Source organism: Pinus tabuliformis, chromosome 2_1 (genome assembly GCF_031772625.1).
Source record: "Pinus tabuliformis cultivar Carrire ecotype Pingquan chromosome 2_1, CPIR1, whole genome shotgun sequence".
NCBI lineage: Eukaryota > Viridiplantae > Streptophyta > Pinopsida > Pinales > Pinaceae > Pinus > Pinus tabuliformis.
Genome location: NC_142299.1, coordinates 869,106,117 through 869,128,404, shown reverse-complemented (window position 1 = coordinate 869,128,404; position 22,288 = coordinate 869,106,117). Strand labels below are relative to the sequence as shown.

General features: G+C 39.3%; 1 protein-coding gene across 2 annotated transcripts in view; it reads left to right on the top strand.

Moving 5' to 3' along the window:
• The window catches only part of SFC (ARF GTPase-activating protein), a 332,752-nt gene that overhangs the window by 199,379 nt on the left and 111,085 nt on the right, over window positions 1-22,288 (top strand). Inside the window, exons 8-15 of one of the 2 annotated variants that reach the window (XM_089403430.1) lie at window positions 14,892-14,939; window positions 15,102-15,197; window positions 15,351-15,392; window positions 16,427-16,642; window positions 16,904-17,035; window positions 17,257-17,508; window positions 17,749-17,835; window positions 17,970-18,308. In XM_089403430.1, the coding sequence (XP_089259556.1) occupies window positions 14,892-14,939; window positions 15,102-15,197; window positions 15,351-15,392; window positions 16,427-16,642; window positions 16,904-17,035; window positions 17,257-17,508; window positions 17,749-17,835; window positions 17,970-18,308 (1,212 nt within the window). Of the gene's footprint in view, window positions 1-14,891; window positions 14,940-15,101; window positions 15,198-15,350; window positions 15,393-16,426; window positions 16,643-16,903; window positions 17,036-17,256; window positions 17,509-17,748; window positions 17,836-17,966; window positions 18,309-22,288 lie in introns of both variants that reach the window. The other variant, XM_089403429.1, reaches the window with a different exon arrangement.

Genomic DNA, 22,288 nt, shown 5'->3' with positions numbered 1-22,288 from the left:
TGTCTCCCACCCAACTGTTTGGCAGTTGGTCTTCATTATCTCGCAGGGTCTACCCCCCTTAGCCGCGGGAGACAGGCTTAAACGGAGGGATCGGGGATCAGAGTGACAGCCCCCGGTCCGAGCGTTGTCGTGCCAATCTGCGCGACAACAGGGTCTACAATCCTCCATGTGGAATCTGCTAAGAATGTCCACAATATACTTCCCCTGCCCCAGGAAGAAATGCCCCTCCTCCTGCCACACCTCCAAGCCCAAAAAGTAATGCATTAAGCCGATGTCCTTCATCTCAAACTCCGTCGCAAGATCTCTCTTGCAGTGCTCTATGAGTCTCTCTGCACCTGTAATGACCAAGTCATCCACATACAACACCAGAATGAGAGGCTCCTCACCAATCACAATAAAGTAAAGGTTCGGATCTGCCTCACTCTTTGTGAAACCCATCCCCTGCAAATATGTATCTATCCTGGAGTACCAAGCTCTGGGAGCTTGCTCCAGGCCATAAAAGGCCTTCTTCAGTTTGCACACATGGGACTCCTTCCCATGCACCTCAAAGCCCTGTGGCTTCTCAATGTACACCTCCTCCTGTATGAAGCCATTGAGAAATGCAGTCTTCACATCCATCTGGTGGATCTTCCAACCCATCTCTGCTGCTATCGATATAATGGAGCGGATCGAAGTATATCGAGCCACGGGAGCGAAGGTCTCCTCATAATCAACTCCCTCTACCTGGGAGAACCCTCTAGCCACAAACCTTGCTTTGAATTTCTCAATACTGCCATCTGCAGCATGCTTTACCTTATAAAGCCATCTGGAAGTAACCATGGATTTGCCCTCAGGCCTCGGCACCACCTCCCAAACATCATTCTTCATGATAGAAGAATACTCCTCCGGCATGGCCTCTCTCCAGACCTGCTGGCTAGCTGCCTCCTCATAGCTAGAAGGCTCAGAGTCAAGGATGCTGGTAACCATCGCCATATAGCTACAAAACCTCTCAGGTGGTCTACTCTCTCTGACCGGCCTCTTCGGCTCAGCAACAGATGAGGCATCTCTCAAGGTGTCCTGAAGCCACTTGGGCTTCCTCTTCCCTGAGCGCACTTCTCCCACCGGAGAATGAAACTCCTCCTCATCATCATCAGGAGCCTGAACTCCTGACTGTCTGTCTGCTGTCCTCCTGCCTGCACCTGAACCTGTAGAAGCTGAGGTATCGTGTGAACTGTCCATCAGTGGACTCCCTAGTGAACTGCTCTGCATGCTGCCCGGAGCACCACCCCTCTGGCTCGGTGAGCCACTGCTCACTGACGGACCTGACATCCTCATAGATGTACCTCCTGATCCTCCTGATCCTTGCCCACTAGATCCCTGCGACTGACTCAACTGCTGCTGAGGGTCTGGCTGATCCAGATACTCTAACTCCCGTGACCTCCTAAAGGCCCTGTCCTCCTCGAACTTCACATCCCGTCTGACAACAACTCTCCTCTGTGCAGGAATGTAAATCCGAAAGGCCTTTGAGGTCTCACTGTAGTCCACAAAGATACCCTTCTCTGCGGTGGGCTCTAGTTTGGTCCTCTTCTCCTTGGGTATATAGGAGTATGTAATGCATCCAAAGCTATGAAGATGACCAATATCAGGCTTCTTCCCAGAGAAAGCCTCCTCCGGAGTCATGTGCCCCAAGGCACGATGCAGACTCCTGTTCTGCAAGTAAACAGCTGTGTTGCAGGCCTCTGCCCACAAGAACAATGGCAACCCCTGATCATGTAACATGGCTTTGGCAGCCCCTATGATGGATCTGTTCTTCCTCTCTGCAACCCCGTTCTGCTGGGGGTTGTAAGGAACAGTGAACTCCCTCCTAATGCCTGCCTTCGCATAATAGTCAACAAACTCTCCAAGGGTGTACTCTCCTCCATTGTCCGACCTCAGGGACTTGATCTTTCGACCTGTCCGTGTCTCCACAAGAGCTCTGAACTCCTGAAATCGCTTGAAGACCTCACTCTTGGTCTTCAAAAAATAAATCCAGGTCCTCCTGGAGTTATCATCAATGAATAAAACATAATACTCATATCCACTCAAGGAAACATGAGACATCCGACCGCTCACATCGGAATGAATCAAATCAAGTATCCCAGTCGCTTTGCTGTCACTGCTGGGAAAAGGGGATTTGGCAAACTTGCCCATCGCACAACCTCTGCAAGTATTAAAGTGATCAGTACTGAAATCTGGCACACCTGTAGTGATCTCCCGCAATGTCCTCAAGACTCCATGATACATATGTCCCATCCTGCGGTGCCAAATCTCACACAGCTCAGAACTGCTAGCTCTGCTGTCGGTACTACTGCTCAATGCCAAAAGGGGCTGGAATGCAAACTTGTACACCTTTGCATGGCGTACACCTATCACTCTAGCTAAATCAGCTGGAGTGCCCCTGGGATACATCAACACCTGTCCTCCCCTGAACAGTACGTCATATCCTCTGTCCTCCAAAGCTGAGACGGATATGAGGTTCTTCCTCATCCCTGGCACATAAAGAACATCCGACACTTTCAAGGGAGGTTTGGACTCCCTCTGAAATGTCAGTGTCCCCACCCCGACTGCTCTAACAACTCTGTCATCACCAAGTACTACCTCTATATCAGTGCCACTCTCTGAAAGCTCTGAGAAGTACTCACGGACTCCTGTCATGTGACGTGAAGCCCCACTGTCCACATACCAGATACCTGAAGATGCTCCGCTAATCGAGGGAAAAGCATGCTCCCTCTGAACCTGTGTGGCAAGTGATCCTGCACTAGAGGACTCACACGTAGTGAACACAAACTCCCGGTCAAAACGACCTGCAAAGTCCTCAATCTCTGCTGAAGCTGCCACGTCCTGGTTCTTCCCCTTCTTCTTCTTCTTCTCCGGACACACAACTGCATAGTGTCCCATCTTTTGACAATTCCAACACTTCACCTTGGAATAGTCCTTTTGTGTGTTCCCCTGTTTGCCTTTACCTTTGCCTTTGCCCCCACCACTGCTTGTGGAAGCCTGCTTCTTCCCTTTGCCTTTCTTGCCTCCTGCCACCAGTGCTACATCCTCATCTTGCTCAACTGGCTTGGCTGCCCCAAGCTGACCTTTCCTGATCTCTGTCTGAATGCAATCATCCCAAAACCTCTCCCATGTGGGAAGGGTCTCATGTGCACAAACCCCATCAGCAAAGTTCAACCATGAACGGGAGAGGCCATTCACTGCAATCTACACCAACTAAGTGGGTGGAATGGCCTCTCCAATCGCTGCCAACTCATCTCTCACTTTAGTAATCTTTGTGAGATATCCAGTTGCACTATCATTACCCATCTTAATGTTCTTCAGCTTCTCCTTCAGGACCATCTTCCGGTTCTCATTGGTACTCTGGTAGAGATTGGACAATGCTGTCCACATCTCATGGGCATTGCTCTTTCCTCTCACATGAGGAATGCAATGGTCTTTGATTCCGTCTAGAATCAACCTCTTACCCTTATTGTTCTTCTTATTATACTCAGCCAACTGAGTAGCATCAGTAGGCACAACAATAGGGTTTTGTGTGGTATGCACCATGATATCCCAGACTTCTGCCTCCTCAAAGATACTCTGCATTCTCTCCTTCCAAACGCTGTAATTTGTATGCCCATCCAGCCTATCCTCCACCCTCAATCCCAATGACATCTTGTTGTCCTAAAACTGAAAAATAGCACTACTGTAATAAAGGTAAAACTGCTGTTTATGAAAAAATCAGTTTGCTCGAATTTTCTGAGTGAAATATTAGCAGCTGTAGTTTTTCCTTTTTGCTGTCCCAAACTGCCCTTCAGCACTCAAGCTCTGATACCATGTAGAAATTTCTCATTTCCCACCCCGGTTTTCAGTTTCTTTTTATTTCTCCCATATAGTTAAATGCCCTTTCCCATAACCATACATTTAACAAGCTGGAAAAAATAAATTTGCTGAAAACACAAATTCTGGAAATTTTACAGAATGCTGGAAATTGCAGAAATAAAAATCAGCAATAATAAACAGTCATTAAAACACATTTAAACACTGAGATTTTTGGTCAATGTGACCCTGGAAAAACCCCCTACAACTCTTGGGGAAACCAGTTTGAGAGCTATTCTTTATTTCTGGAAAATGCCTTTTTACAGTAAGAGAAATATTCAGCAAAAATCAGCAAGCAAACTTTTACAACTTATCTCAGCCTTGCTGAAACTCCGCCTTGCTGAAACTCCGCCCTGCTGAAACTCCGCTGTACAGACTTGCTGAAACTCAGCCCTGCTGAAACTCCGCTCTGTTGAAATTCCGCTGCTGAAACTCCGCTCTGCTGAAACTCCGTTGCTGAAACTCCGGAGCTCACTGTCCAGAAATCTCCCTTGCTCTCTTGCTCTCCTTCTCTCAATCTGCTCATGAAAAAAGAATGAATGACCTTTTTCTCCTTTTCCTCCTTTAATCTAACCCCAAGTGACTTTTGGGTGATCCAAGTGACTTTTGGGTGATCCCTAAATCCAATGGCTAAAATAGATTGACATCTAAGGCTGAGATTAAATGCTCATTTAAATCTCACTTTTTATTTTGTAATTCACCCCACTTTAATAAAGACCCACTTAGTCATTTATTTCCAAAGTCACTTTTCCTTTCTAATTTTTCATTGACTTTATAAAAGTCACTTTAAAATTAGACTTAGTAATTTTATCATTTAAAGTCACTTTTAAATTAGATTTAACTTTATAAAATTATAAAGTCATTTTAGGAGAAAAATTAAATTCTTTTGGACACTTTTCCTTAGGCCAAAGATCAAAGCCTAAGGGAACCACCTGTCCTCCGGTACCAAATTTCAACAAGGCATAGGCTCATCTATTGAAGGTTCTTCTTGTGATTTAATAGTATCATCATCGCCCTTCCTTGGGATGGGGAGATCTTTGGCTTGTGAAAATTTCTAACATGAAATTCTACTGTAGTAGCTGATTTATTTCACCTACTTATCTCTCACAATAAGTTATTTACAAAACCCTTCAGTAAACATTAAAATAAATTCTACTGCCGTTATCACATAATTACATAGAGAAAATAAGAGTGATATACAGGCACAAGAATCAATCACATCAACATAATTGTTTTTGGATAATTGTCCCCGATAAAAACCCAATGCGGGAAAACCGGTGCAACAGATGAGGGTTTTATTAATCTTCAACAATAATTGCTTTACAAGGAATGATTCCACAGAAAAACTGAGACACTTCTGAGAGAAAACACCTAAGACAGTTTCTCCTCCTGGAGAAGTTGTGACACCTTGGAGACTCTTCACCCACCTTTGCGTCACTTTGCGTCAGTGTGTGTGAGGACTTCGCCTCCAATGGTGCTGTTTTCCTGCTCTTCCCTCTGCGCTATCTCTTAAATGCTCTGCGTCACCTCCTCCTCAGTCACTGGCTGCTGCTGATGCCCTCCTCTTCCTTCACCCTACAACTCTCCCTCTGAAATCGAACTCCTCCTTGAGAATCGATTTTGGTCAGGGTATTGAGTATTTTCCCGGTGTGTCTCCAGATGAATTTCAAGTCTTCTCTTATACTTTTCCTGTTGATGAATCAACGACCGAGATTAAGTCTCTAATCAATGGCTAAGATTAAAACAGACTTGATCCTCGTCTCTTAGAAGCTTCTCACCCATATCTTTATTAATATCCATTAATATTTTTATTTTCCTAAGTTTAGACTTAGGAATCCATTAAAAATATTAATTATTTTAATAACTCCTCATTCGGGTGGAATTTCTCCAAACAATTTCTGTTTCTTGGAGATCTTATGTGTTCTAGCCCCTCCCCAAAATTTCGGAGCTAGAGCACATCCGATGCTACCCAAAATCAACATGGCTTTCCCAAGGGCAATGTCTTCATCAAAGGTAACATCTCGACATACTTCTACATCTCTTTGACTAGGTACATAGAATCTATATGCCTTTGAAGTTTCACTGTTTAGGCACATGAAAGTATATGGGGCAATCAAAGATTCTAAAATGAGAAACATCAGGTTTCTTACTAGTGAAGACTTCCTCGAGTGTCTTGAAACCCAAAACTTGATCCAGACTCCTATTTTGAATATATACGACAATGTCGGCAACTTCTCCCCACAAGAATTTCGGTCGTCCTTGATCATATATCATGGCACGGGTGGTTTCCATGATTGTTTGATTCTTCCTTTCAACAACACCATTCTGCTCATCAGTGTATGGAACAATTGTCTCCCTCTTAATGCTAATCTCTCTGCAAAATTCATTGAATTCATTTGATTCATATTCGGTTTCATTGTCGGTCCTCAATGTCTTGATCTTTTTCCTTGTTTGATTCTCCACCAATGCTTTGAAAGAACAAAACCATTTGAACACTTCATTCTTCCTCTTCAAGAAATAGATCCATGTTTTGCGTGAGAAGTCATCCGCAAAGATTGCATAATATATGTATCCTCCCAATGAGGTTACGTGTGGGGCACTAAATAGGCCAGAATGGACCAATTGAAGAATATCAGTTGTCTTGCTTTCACTACAAGGGAATGGTCCCTTTGTATGTTTCCGAGAAAGTCAACAACAGTCAATGTTTGGTCAAACTCTTCCAAAACAGATCGGTCAAAGGAGAGAGGAACTCAACCTCTTTTGCTGGTCAAAGGCAGCCCAAAAAAATCAACAAAGCAGCATTCAAATTTGGTAAACCTGAAGTCAACCTTGCGGTCAAACAAGCCTGCGGTCAACACAGGTCAAAGTGCCAAGAAATCCTTAGTTTTCTCTACCAGTTAATGCGGCATGCCCAAACTGAATTATTCGTCAAAAAATCACAGTCAAAACATGTCAAAGGAGCCTTAGTCAACACTGATCAAACTCAGCTGAAACAGAAAGTCAATGCCCAATCAAATTGCCTTCTGAAAGCCGCATGTTTGAGAGAAATATTTTGCTTGCAATTTGTACGACCCAATCAAATGAGGAGAGAGAAGATATGATGAGTTGTGATGGTGCCAAATGAGGTTTGGCGTCACTCTTATTTATGTGTTGGAGGAGGGTCAATTGTCCAACTTGACCCCAAGCCAACCTTGACAAGTTGCACATATGTGTGTTTCACTTCAAAAACATATTTCTCCTTGTCTGATTTCAGTGATCCTTAGGTCAATTTTGGTCCTCTCGAAAAGAGGAATTTAATGAAATAATTATCTCCATCAAATGAGCTATCCAAAGTGGAATTTGGCCTTAGTTGCACAATTTAACACCCATATAGAAAACACAGAGAAATTTTTAGCTGTATGGGAATATTTAACTCAGCCCCCAAGGAAATCAACATCTTGAAAGTCAACGTGTTAACAAAAAATCTGCCTCAGGAAATTCTAGGCTTCCTCTAGAGTTGCTTAAACTCCTTGCTCTGCACACGACCACTTCAAACCTGTTATACAGTGTGCACACTTGTGCAACTCGACCTTTCTGGATAATTCAACCTCCTCCAAATTTGGCCTCTTGGCTATGGTACATGACCTCTCCTTTTTCTAGTTTGGTTTCCTTGAATTTCATCTTGAAATACTCTCAACAATTTCTCCTTATTCTTCTCAATCAAATCAAGCCTCGCTTTTGAGAAAATCACTTCCTCAGCATAATGCATTTTCACCTCTACCTTAGGCTTATTTTACAAATTCATTAAGCCAAAATCCCTAACCCTAATCTCCTAAGTGATCAATGGCTAGGATTAAATCTTAGGCCTCACTTGAGATGAACGGTTGAGATTATATCTAAGTCAATTAATTTAATTATGTATCCTTAGAACTTTGGTATAACAGTCCACAATAATTAATTAAATTAATTACTACACCCTTCCTAAGTTAACCTTCAGAAAGAAATCATAAAATCACTTATTCCACCAAGCAAGCACCTAAAGAGGCAATCAAATATCTAATACATGCTAAGACATGAAGCTAGTGTAGAAGACCTTTCAAGGCTACCAAAAATCAACAAGAATAACAAAACTTACCAATAACATGTACAATGTTCCAATCTCAATTGATTTTGCCAGCACCATTGCTCCTTGAACCATCTTGCATCTCCTTTTCAAATATGGTTTGCACACTTGAATTACTCATCTCACTCAGAGGCATCGAGGTTCTAGCCAACCTTGGAATGTGAAGAGCTTCAAGGAGAGTTTTAAATATTTCATCTTTGTGAAAAAGGTGGACCAATCCTTGTGAGGAGGTCTTCATTTTTGTGGAAAAGGCATCGTACAATACCTTCTCTATGTCCATATTCTAATATTTACAATCTTTGTTCAAATGCCCAACTTTATCTCATTTCTAGTATTTCCTTTTAAATTTCCAAGAAGATTTTGTTCTCCCTTTAGACTTTGATTTTTTTCCTAGAGCTGTTTTTATATTTTTCCTAGGAACCTTCTTTCTAAAGAAGGTATCCTTGGTTATACCTTGAATGTAGTTTCACCTCTATTTTTGGAAACAAGGATGCAACTATGTCCTTAAACTTTAAAGTATACATAATAGTACTACCAATGGTTACAATGATGTTATCCATGAATATGGCAAAGAACATAACAGAGAAACACACTTAATATAATAGTTTCTAATTGACTTACCATAGTGTTAAAAGCATTAAGATGCTCTAGCTAGGAGTTACAATTTATTTTGAAGAAACAATTTGCTTACAAAAGAGTTTGATTGATACAAATTCCCTAACTTCTCCTATAGCTCCCTAGTGTTGGCTTCTCCTGACAAACTCCATAATGTTGAATTTGAATGGCATAATTGGATAACAATGTTTCTCTAGTCTTTTAACTTTTTCACACCTAATAGTTTGTTTCTAGACACAACGACACATTGATCTTTTATCCACAAGAAAGTATTTCATCTTAAACTTTCATAACTTGAAGCTTTTGTTGTTTAAATTTTGTATCTCCTATCATTTCCCTTCACAAGATTTACGTGCCCGGTTTTCCCACCCAAGAGTAGCTTATCACAAACCCAATATATCCTTGCGCTTCAAATAATGAGCTAAACCTTATCATGAAACGTGTAGCCCTAAAACTAATAATTGGCTTTGTTAAACCTATTCAAGCAAGACAATGCTAATAAAATGTTAAAATTGAAAGAAAAAATGGCATATATAGACACTATGTACAAAGATTTACCTTGCAAAACCTTTATTGGGGATCCCATGAAAGTCAGTGCAACACCTCTCTCTCGTTGAATTAACAAAATTATTTTGCAATACAATATACTATTGTTGAAAACATCGCCATTGCCAATGAATTGGCTAGGGTCCAGAAAACATTGATGAAAACTTTGGCAAATCATGGCAAATTAAAAAAAATTGAAATATATTCATTTTTTTTCAAAATTAGAAAAATTGGGAAATATCGGCAAAAATCGGCAAAAATCGGCAAAAATCAGGAAAAATTGGGAAAAAATCATGAAAGGGAAAAATCATGATTTTTTGGGCCAAAAACTCAACGAGGTTATCAACAATTGCAATATATAAACTTTTTGCAACCTAATTCAAGTATAATCTGCCAAATGATGTTAGATTACAAGCGCCACAAAACCATGAGCCGAAACCCCACCCAAAACTCATAAATACAGATATGCCGACCTTCACGAAGTAAGGAACCAAAATTTTCTTTTCTTAGTATCTGTTGCCCTTCACCCATCATATTGGACACCCAACATCAATCATGCCTCCTGTTTGTGACCCTCATGGATAGTGGAAAGAAAGTCCTCAAGGAAGGGCACACTGGACTAGGGGCAAGGTATAACACAAAGGTGAAGCATGGTAACAGGAATACAACCAAAAATGGTCTATCATCCAATTCAACTTGTGATCCATGCTAGATTGAAATAATGTTTAATGTGACCTATAATAGATGACCCACCTTCCGTTGACAAGTAGGCTAGATGAAACAAAGCATTGACTGAGGCATGGATGGCAGGCCTTCGAGGCTAGTGATCCATGGATCATTATAGGACTGTTGACTAGCACGCTGAACAAATGGGAGAATATTTTTCTCAGAAGGGTTCACAACATTTATCCCCAGTAATCGATTGCAAAACAAATGCTCTTAGTTGCCCTTGACAATAGACATTTTCAAGACAATACCAAAATAAACACAACTTGAGCAAAATTGAGATAAGTTTTTTTCTTTTATTATCCAATAGTTTAAAAGTGAAGGAGGGGTTCTTTATAAAGGAATATAGCCAAACAATCTCATGAATAAGAAAATATTAGATCTTTAACTTTCTAGCCCATAAATGTAACTCTCCAACAAGGTAGAGAGAAGTACAATAAAAAGTATGGGCTAGTAGAAAGAAACTCCTTTAGAAGGTGTGGACCCTCCGAACCATGGCTGATACCACCATAAGTAAAACATCTAGGAATAGGTGCACCCTCCATAGAATGCTCTAACTGCCAACAAAGGTCACACATGTGGTTAAGAAGAGACAGATAACTAAGTGTGCCCTCTTAGAAGTGTGCTAACTAACTCTATTAAGTGAGATGACTAGTCAAAGAATAAGTGCACTCCACACTTATACCAACTAGCACATATGCACAAGAGGTGAGGTTCTCTAACAAATGATAGAACATGTTAATTTTTAGGCTAGATTGTTCTCTATTGTAGATAATTGCATTTATAATTTTTTTTTCAACATTTTCACATTACATTCACCCCATAACATCATATCATCATTAGCAATTATGTAGAGAGAACAATAAACATCAACAATGCATCAAAATAATAAGACAATAGAAGAAAAGCATACACAATAGAGACACCAGGATTTGGGTCAGAGACCATGGAAAAACCCCACGAGGGGAAAAACCCAACCAAATTCTTTTTCTATTAGATATTCATCAAATGTTTAGCTGAGATACAAGGTACAATAATAATGAGATACATCAATCACAACACGCCTCCTAGGGCCAACCCAAGTCAGTTCACAACTACGTTTGTGAACTAAACAATTTGATCTCGAGAGCTGTTATCATATCACTGTCACAAGAAGTAACATCCATGTCATAGGAATAAGTGTCGTCACTATTAGAGGTCATCACTGTCAAGGAACATCATCATTGTCATGAATCATTATTGTCAAATGTCATCAAATGTTATCAAGGATATACTGTCATCAATGGTTATTGCCATCATAAACATGGTTACTGTCATCATATAAGAGCACGGTCACTGCCATCATATAAAACAAGGGTCATTGTCACAATGTATCAGAAGAGTTACTATCCAGATGTCATTGATTAAGACACATTAGCAAAACCCTAACTGGTTAGATCTATTAGGGTCGTTTCCTCCATTGAATATATCACTGTATAATGGTTGTATAGATCACTGTCTCACGATTGTATAGATCACTGATATCTATGCTACTTTCATACATCATATCTTACTATTATGACCATTCATCACTACTGTTTAAACATCACCGTTTTGAGGTCACAAATCACTGTCATAAAACTAGAGTCACAGTAATGCTATTCTGAGAACATTGTCATGCATCATCACACAGGTTAAGAGCCTCAGGGAAAGACATACGAACCACAAAATATATATATTCAACCATTGTTACATAGAATGTAAGGCAAAAAGTAGCGAGTGCCCCTATAATTATAATGCGAGCGTTGTGTTCCATTGTGAATACAAAGTACAAAGAATATAGTTAGGCACTGTAACAACGAACCACAATGATATGAAGGATAATGAACCATGGTGATTGAGCCACTGAGATAGCGAGCCATGAAGAGTAGCGAGTCACGGTGATATGAGAGCCATAACATGTAGAAAAACAATATATATATATATATATAGAGAGAGAGAGAGAGAGAGAGAGAGAGAGAGAGAGAGAGAGAGCCACAACAAATGCAAGTCCCTACATGTATGATCAGAGCCATAGTAAAATATATACGAACCATAGAACATATGCGAGCCTCAGTGGAATGTAGAGAGCCATAGAAAAATATATATCGAACCTTAGAAATGTAAATACTAGTGTGACCCACAGAGATAAATATGCAAAGCTTTGATGTTGAATGTGAGCCTCAGATAATGTATGTGATCCATATGTGAGCTACTGTAAAATAGACACGATCCACTGAAAACGAGGCAAATCATAGATGAGCCGCAAAAGATATCACAAAAGTTCCAAGGACAAATCGCAGTGATAAATCATCCTTTTATGCGGGAATGGAATCTTCATTTCCGTCGAGATCTCAGATCATGAGTATTGATGGGCGTTATCAAATGAACTATACATTGTTAGTTTTTGGTAGCGTTAGATGTGCTCTAGCCATGAAAATTTGTGGAGAGGCTAAGGCACAGGAGTTCTAAAGAACCCAGAAACCGTTTGGTGAAATTCCACCTGGATTGTATTTTATTAAAATAATTAATATTTTTAATGGGGTTCCTAAGCCTTATTTTTAATGGGTATTAATTAAAATATGGGTGAGAATGATCTAGAAGGTGGATCAAGTCATGTTTTAATCTTAACCGTCGATTAGAGACCTAATCTCGACCGTTGAAGTCTCAACGAGAAAAGTATAAGGAGGCTTGGGGTTCATTTAGAAACACACATAGATTGAGAAAAATCGATTTTCTGAGGTGAGAAGTTCTCAGGAGGAAAATCGATTGAGGAGATCTTGCAGTAGAGGGGTAGTGAGAATTCGGGAGAAGGAATTTCCAGAGAGTACAAGGCAGAGAGAGGACCGAAAGACGTCCAGAGGAGCGCTGATGCTGGCCTACGCAGAGGCAGCGCGGTCAGTGAGGGGAAGTCGAGTTTCTGTTGATGGAATCAAAGTTCAGATGCTGGAAGCTAGGGTGTGAGTCCGGGAGGTAGGAAAGTCGATTTCTCAGCCAACAGAGGATCTAGAGCAGAGAGGCAGCGTAATACCCGAGAGGGGTGACACAGTTGATGTAGAGGCCACCACACAGAGCCTCCAGAGCTGAAGGACCAGTCACTGATTCTCCAGTGACAGGGTGAGATCATTTCACCAATCTTTTGTCCAATATTTTCTCTGTAAAGGATTGCTAGTTGAGCATCCTAGATTTGTACTCAAAATTTTCTCTTGCATAATAACAAACCCTCACAGCTGCTGCACTGGTTTTCCCGTATTGGGTTTTTCCGGGGACTATTTTGTCCAAAAATAACTGTCCTATGTATCTTGTTCTTTGCTCAGTCTCTTGTTTCATGTAATCAAATTTTAAGTAGTGTGGGCCGCAGAAGTAATTTGCTTTAGTATTCAGAGAATAACTTGATGAATGAATATTAAAATCAAGTAGGTGAATTAGATTCAGATTTGCTGCAGTAGGGGTTCCTTGGACTAGGAATTTTCACATACATTGACCTTATTATATAGGGATTAAAAGGGAGAAATAGATCCTCAAAAAGTGAAGCCAACTTTAACTATTTTGAGGGAAATCACAAATTCATATTTTCTCATATTATATATTTTTCTTTAGTAATTACTTTCCCAAATTATACCATATTAAATAATAAGAGTGACAAAAGCAATATTTCGCTTGTCCAATTTGAATTCTTCTTTTTGGGGCATGAGGGTTTTCATTTGGGGTCTTTAGGAAATTCATCCCATAACTGCCCAAATTTCAACACTCTTTGTCAGCTAGGGAGGAATTTTCATTTTATTTTCACCGTTCATTGCCCTTTGCTAATTTTCAGTTTTAACTTTTGAGCAAACGTGCTTTCTTGTCCCGCACCATCTCTGTCCTTCCAATAACAAAATATACCAGCACTTGCCATAGTAGTTCCAGAGTAGGAGTTTTGATTCTAGATATTGATGACCTCTGGATAAGTCGTTGACTTGTCACTCTCTACTATTTTTGAGTTTGAGTAATTTCAATTTACTGTTGCAGACTTCAGTATCTAGTTCTAGTATTTTTCTTAATACTATTAGATTATAAAATGATTAATTTAAATCAGTGTAAAATATTTTAGTATTTTTTTTTTCTCAGTTATGGTTTATGTGTCAATGTATTCATTACTGAATCTTAATCCAAATCATGTTTATATCAAATACAATTCAAATTTAATACTATTTTATTGTTTATTATTTAGTATTTACATTGCACAATGATGAATTTGCATGGGTCAAATTGTTATTTTTGGGTCGATTTGTTTATTATTTAGTATTTACAACTTGAGTGGGCCTTATTGTTAAGAGCATGTGTTTCCTCCTAAGAGGTCACAGGTTCAAAACCAGAGGTGTAGAGTATGTATGCCTTTGTAGACTTAGCAGTCAAATAACTGCGCGGAGGTGTGTCCCTTGTTCAACAAACAAGGGGGTGTCATACACCAATGTGGTGTCTGACTTGGTCGTGACCTTAAAATTGGATAATAATAATAATAATGATAATAATAATAATTTAATATTATTGCTTATATATTTTTAAATAATGGGACCCCTATGTTAGGTAATCGATGTCCCGCTGTACCCCCTGAATTCTCCCAACATTTGGTGGTGCTTCCGCACATCCTCCATGTGTGTCGTCCCACTCCGTGCCCCCTCTCCGCCCCCCCCCCCCTCTCTTCTTGGAAACTAGGTGGAACATTGGCTTTCTTCCACAATTGGAACGGGACGACTTCCCTTACAAATATGTCTTTAAATTTCATCATAGTTTTGACAACTACACCTACTAAATCTCATTGTTACTATACTTTTCAATCGTTCTATTTTTGTCAAAACGGGATGTGCTCTGAAGATACTCTATATGCTTGGTAGTATGTGTTCTTTTTTATGAGGAAACGTGTGATGGGTTTCTTATATCTCTCTCAATTTTCTCTCTCTGAGATTGCTTGTGAGTATGAGATAGGGAAAAAGAGAAGGCCTAATTTTTTTGTTCTTCACTACAGGAACTACGCAATGCTCGGTCAACATTTGAGCAAGCTCGCTTCAATCTAGTATGTATGGATTTACTCACTTACCTTGTAAACTTTAACAAATAATGAAACACAGCATTTTCTCAAAAATTTCATTGGTGTACTTAACTGCAATTCTTATTGTGAAGGGAATTTTTTGTTTTGATTTAGGTTTCCTAATTTTAGTTCTCATATATGACTCAGGTGAGTGCACTTTCAAGTATCGAGTCCAAGAAAAGGTTTGAATTCTTGGAAGCTGTAAGTGGAACAATGGATGCCCATCTCCGTTATTTTAAGCAGGTATGTTCTGCTTATTATGTTTGAAGAAATTTATTTATTTGAATTTTCGATTTTTGCACAGTTCAGATTTCCACTAGGAGAATGTCATGTCCTGTGTATAGAGTGTTCTTTTATGAGGCAGCTAATTGTCCATGGACCATGGCATATCATTAGGGTTATGAGTTGCTGCACCAGATGGAACCATACATTCACCAGGTTAGTGTTACATGTTTTTCTTAGTATTATTTATAATCTGAACTCGTAGCTTTCATTGGAACTTGTAACAAACAGGAGTACATGATAAATTCTCATATTCATTTTTTGAGATTTCGATCCAGACAATTAAAGGTCAATGTTTAGAAAACCATCAGAATATGTGTTTGTGGATGTATGTTATGTATGTATGTGTGTGTGTGTGTGTTCTAAGGCATTCGTCTGTGAAGGCATTTTTTATGGATTCATAACATTTCATTGCCAGCAGGTTTGTATTCTCTAGGCAGCCTTGGTACTGAGATAAATCTCCAAATCAAATTTTAGGTGAAATTCTCAAACTTGACACTGTCTTATTAAAAATGGATACACTTTCTAAAGCCATGCCTGGTGAGTCACTGAGGTCAATTCTAGGTCAATGGATGTCCACCCTCCTGTCAATAGTTATCCATACAGCCCTTGACCGAACAGGATACAAAAAAATAGAAAAAGACAAAAAATAAAAAATGAATGATAAACGACCTGTGTTCTTTTGTCGAAGAAGCAATGGTCGTTGATCGCATTTGGGAGCTATTTTATTCTACTTCTGCCTAATATGCTTGCAGAAATTGAGATATTTTTTCTGCTACTTCAAAAAGCTTTCTTGGGAAAATTTCGCGTCAAGCAAATTTTAGAATTTTCTGATTTTGGTAATTACGGTTGGTGAGTATGATGCCTGAACCTTGAACATCCATTGCTTGTCACATTTTCCTTTGGAATTGTATATTGCACTCCATTCCTTCTTCCTTCTACTGCCTTCATGTGAGTATTGATGTTTCCCTATTGGAATCTTCATCCCTTCCTTTCACTGTTGTTTTCATGATTTTCTTGATATCTCTGTCCTCTTTTCACCTTGTTCTCTTACGTTTTTCCATTGGCCTAAGAAAACATTGGATCCATTAATTTTTAAGTATGTTTTGTTCCTGTATTTTGTTTTTGAATTATGTTTATATATAATCGCAGTCAGAATATCTGAACATTTTACATGACTATTTTACCAGGTATTAACATATGCACAACAGTCGAGAGAAAGGACAAACTATGAGCAAGCAGCACTTGCAGAGAGGATGCAGGAATTTAAAAGGCAGATAGATCGGGAAAGTCGGTGGTCTTTTAGTGGTGCACAAAATTCCCCAACTGGGGATGGGATCCAGGCTGTTGGAAGGAGTTCACATAAAATGATTGAAGCAGCCATGCAGTCAACTGTAAAAGGAAAGGTAAATATAGTAACATGAAAATCTTGTGTAAGTTTTAAGTTTTTAGACTTCATGATTCTTTTCATATATCTCAAATGAACTCCTTTCACAAATGTTGTAAAAATTAATTTTCTAAAGGATACATGTTGAGGGTTGTTACCAGTAATTTTGAGGAGACTGTATGGCCACATTAACTTCAGATTTATCTCAGTGAATTTATTTTGAGATTCAAGTTTTTGTAGCTTTTAGAGTTTTTATATATTATAATCTTGTGATGTTTAGGTCCAGACAATCAGGCAAGGTTATCTATCAAAGCGTTCCTCAAATTTGAGAGGTGATTGGAAGAGGAGATTCTTTGTTCTTGATAGCCGTGGACTTTTGTACTATTACCGTAAACAATGGGGAAAACCAATGGTGAGCAATCTTATAGATCACTGTTGTTGTAACACCATCCATACTTGTAAGGACAATGGAAACATTCTCACGTATCTGGCGATCTTCAGCATTTCTTGTACTAAAATAGCTTAGCTTCATCTCTTGACAATATCTTTATATTTTATTTTTATTTTTAGGGAAAGTGGTTAAGTTTGATTGCATATTTATTGGTCAAGTTGATCATTCAATGTGTTTTTCAGGGAACCACAAGTCAGCACTCTGCTCAAAGGGGACATCATGCAACTGATCATGTATCTGGCTTATTTGGTCGTTTGCTTTCATCTCACCACCATGGGACATCATCTCAGCACCACGGGACATCGCAAGATGAGAAGTCCGTTCCATATCATGCTGTTAATCTGCTTACGTCAACTATTAAGGTGGATGCAGAACAGACAGATTTGCGGTTTTGTTTCAGAATAATTTCACCATCAAAACACTATACTTTGCAGGTACATTCTTAAATTTATTTTCTGGAAAGTCTCAGCATTGAAGTGACACAGACTAGTAGTAGATTCACGTTCAAGTTTCCACTATTGGTAATAGGAGCATGGCAAAGGCCACTTATTTGCCACTTAACCTCCGCTTGGCTTTTTCTCTGACAAAATTTAGTCCAGTATGCATCCATTGCCAATCAGTTGGATGTTGATACACTGAGGTTTGTGTGTTTGGTTTCTATATGTTCTACACAGGCAGAGAGTGCAATAGATCGTATGGATTGGATTGAGAAAATAACAGGAGTAATTGCTTCACTTCTGTGTTCTCAAATGCCAGAGCAGGTAAAGATTGTTCTATGAAATTAATGTGTTACTTCCAAACACTGTAATTTTTAATTTCATAATTACATTGTTTGCTCAGTGCTTGAAAGTATTTCTATGCATTTCTGACACACAATTGCATTCTTGGTCAGAAGCTGCCTTGTAGTCCAATGAGCAGTGGACATCAACGCACAGCCAGTGAGAGCAGCTCATTGGGCAGCTCTTCTGATTTTGATCACACAATACCTGAAGACAATGCGTTACAGAATTGTAATCTTATCGGACATCGTGACCATTCGGGCAGAGGTTTGCAGGGTTTCAGGACACATGGCAAGCTGGAGAGCCCCCTTGAGCTTTTTAGAAAGGTTCCCGGAAATAATGTTTGTGCAGATTGTGGTTCACCTGAACCAGACTGGGCCTCACTGAACCTTGGTGTGTTACTTTGCATCGAATGTTCAGGGGTTCACCGCAACCTTGGTGTACATATATCAAAGGTTAGTTCAATAACTGTAAATGTTTAAGCATTATCTTAGGCTTTGATTCAAATTTTTTATAGCAGTAACTAATTTTCGTTTTGTTTGTGTGGTATCTTGGATAAACATATGCTTTCAATTACATTCTATTAGAAAATATATTGGTACACTCTTGATGTTTGAAGCTTGGGCAGGTCCTTTTCCATGTCTAGGCATGCAGAAGTTGCCTAATAGATCCGTAACCTTAGCAATTGCTTTAGTGATTAAAGTAAATTTTTTTTATAAGATAAAGTGAGTTTAATCTAATGAAATGCAAAGGTTATTTGCATTAGTGAATTTGATGAATCTCAGCCATCAATCTCAAGTGTTAATCACTTTGGAGATTAGAGTTGTGGATTCAGTCAATAACTGAAACTTATAAAGGAAGGCTAGGCTAAGGGAGAAGACACACAACACATCTTGAGTAGAAGATATAGTGAGATTGATTTCTCAGTGAGTGGGTGGAAAACTTTCATTCAAATGTGCTAGGTTTGAGGAAGGTGCAAGGAACAAGAAGGGAGATTCAGATCAGCCAAGCAGATCAAAGCACAGATCTAAGGCTTGATAAGCTAGATCAGTTCCAGGTTCTGTTGTATATATTTTCCTTAGTGGACCATTATCCAAGGAAAGGAGCCTTTTTAAGTTTCAAAGTTATTTGGATGAAGAATTGATTTGAAGGGAAGAAATTTTGTGTGCGTGTGATTGTGATATTTCTATTTAATATACTTCCACTGATTATAATTGTTAAAATTCTAGCCGTTTTTTTTATTCAGTAGATCTAATCTGCTAGGAAGTAATTAACAAGGTGCTAGGGTCAGAAAAGTAATACACAGGGAAGAAATTTTGTGTGCGTGTGATTGTGATATTGCTATTTAATATACTTCCACTGATTATAATTGTTAAAATTCTAGCCATTTTTTTTATTCAGTAGATCTAATCTGCTAGGAAGTAATTAACAAGGTGTTAGGGTCAGAAAAGTAATACACAGAATATAATTGAAAACAAACATGCTACTAGAGGTTGCCCGTTCTTTGAGTAAGCTTCATTTTTGAGTATAAACGAAGAGAAGAAATGTAAGAAATATAATAAATTACTGATAACAAATGATGTTAATGATATATATGGTATATACTACTACTACTACTAATAAATAATGAATATTTGCTTAATGAACCGTCAAGGGTCATGTTACCCCTCATAGTGTATGAGAGGTAAACTTGTGATTTTCATCACATGTAGGACATATAAGGAGCATTGGATGGAGTTAGGGATCTTGATGGAGTTTTTTTTTCATTCAGGAATTTTTGGGTTTCGCCCAATGTTTGGAGATGCTGCTTTTATTTTGGGTGCCTGTATTGGTGGAACTGGAAGTACCTCACTTTTTTTTTGGGTGGATTTTCATGTCATTTGTCATATATGAGTGTATAGCATGTTGCATACCATTGATTGTGGATCACTCTCTTGGTAGATATTTGATGATTATAAATGATGCTACCTCACCATGGTGTTGTCTTGGTATACTTGTTCATCATGTCTAGAGAGGGCTACACCCTTGTTCAAGTATGGTGGTTTTAGCCCTTTAAGGGGTTCGATAATGGTGATGTGAGGTAGTGACATGGCATCATATTGTTCTTGGAGCATCCTAGTGATTGTGCATGTTGGTGTTATATTATTGGTTTGTCATTGATGGGATGTACCACATGGTTCCCTTTTCTTATGTTGTGCTAGATTAGATGGTGTGACATGATTAGATAATGTTATGGTGGGACATGATGCCTAGGTGGAGTGCCCTATCATCTTGGGCCTTATTTTTATTGATCAACACCTTTGTTTGGTTGACTTCTGTGGAGACTGCTTGGCATCTTTACCCTTGTTCAAATAGTTACAAGAATTTTAGTCTTTATTTCAATGTGATATATGGCGATACGAGTTTCCGGTGTGAGTGCCTTAGTCCATTTGGAGGTTTTCGAATATATATTACTTTATTATGACATGGATATAGCCCCTTGATGGAGTGCTCTTGGTCCGGATTGGATCATTATATTGTTTGTCACCCATATCGATGCATTCAGAGTGGAAAATGTGGAGGAATCAGCTCATGGGACTGTTTTTACTGGCGGGACCTAGTTTGGCGAAACGAGATTCAAAACCTTCCAGAAGCATTTTGAGGCATCAAACGACATTTTTTGAGGGTAAAATTTTGACGCTGTAACACCTTTTCATGCTTTTCATGTTTCCAATGCTGCAAGAAGCGCGTCAATCGGACTCCGTATGCAAAAGTTATGGCACTTAGAAGTTGACCTTCCTGTTTTCACACTTATAATTCGCGAGGATGCCGCGTCAACCCCCATTATTCATGGAAAAGGGGTTAGCCATGTGTTTTTGATGTAAAAGACTCTAGAAGAGTTTATATTGTAACTCTAGTTAAGAGTTGATGTAGTCAAACTTAACCACTAGTACGCTATCAGGCTGTGTTATAACTGGGCCACTAGGAGGAACAAACATTCCATTCTTTTGAGAGCATTTGGTTCCATAGTTGAGCAAAGATAGCCAGGAGAGATAGGAGGTAGAGCACATAGAGAGGATCTATGCACTGTAGCATCCCATGGGCCATAAACATTACTTATTTGTACCTGCAGCCTTATTTTCTAGACAGAGAAAGAGAGCGAAGTGGCCTCACCTTCCTGTTGGGGTTTCTCCCGAAAGGGTTTACCAGAGCATATGTGTCTTCTATGTGTGTGTGTGAGCTTATTTTTTTCATTCTCTACTTTTCTGCATAATTTCCATTCGCATGCATGCACTAATTACAGTTAATTCTACATATCTTAAAGTTTAATAAAACTGTAATAGTGTTGAAATTCCGAATTTTAATATTTTATTATTAAATTTGTTGTGATGAACTATCCAGTGGAATATCCACGACAATTTATGGATCATTTAGTATCAGAGCTAGGTTTCTTTGGGTATTTTGTGGAGATTGCAGGGATCTAGATCGGTGGGGCTGAAAATCGGAAAACTGTAATCATCGCTGATAAATCTGTAAATGAACCTCGTGATCCTGCAGAGGTGAGGTTTATGAGGCTGGAACAAGAAGTCGTAAATATCAACCGCATTGTAAGCCTACTCATGATGACCTTGAATAACAAGCTAGGGATATTTGGAGAAGATGGGGGTTCGAATGCAAAGGACAAATTGGAACGAGGATCAAAATATCAGGGAGAAACAGAGAACTTGTCGAAGAAAGAATCCACAAAAGATCAACCCGACTCAAGTGTCGTGAATCAGTTCCTATTTAAAATGGAAGCAAAAGTCGATATCAACCCATATCATGCCGAGATTGATGCTCTGAAGCTGAACCATTTGTTGCAACAATTGGAAGTTTATTTCAGCGTCCATCAGATTGAGGAAGGACGTAAGGTCTCATTCGCACAACTGAAATTAGAGGGTCATGCACTGACTTGGTGGGAAAGCCACACAAAAACCCTAAGGTTGGAGGGAGAACCTCTAGTGATTAAGTGGGAAGATTTCAAAACCGTCATTAAGTCACATTTTTATCCCATTGGGTACGTGGAGGACTAGTGGATCCGGTGGCATTACTTCAAGCAAATATCGGGCTAAAGCATTCAAGAGTACACCACATAATTAAGAAAGATGGTTATAATGTCGGGTCTCTCTCCAAAGAACCTAGATTTACTCAAGTATTTGGGGGGTCTGCACCGCCATCTGCGTGAGCAAGTGATGCTGTTCAAGCCCAAATCGGTGGATGAGGCTTGTGTACAAGGAAAGTACCTGGAAAACATAGGCCTGAAGAGAGCGCAATCAAGTGGATTGAAGTAGAAGTAGCAACAAGACCCTTCCAAGGAGGGGAAGAAGAAGCAAAAAGGGGGAAAGATAAAAGACGACAACCACAACACACCAGTGCAAAGATCCTATGCAACCACTGCAACATTGATGGCCATACA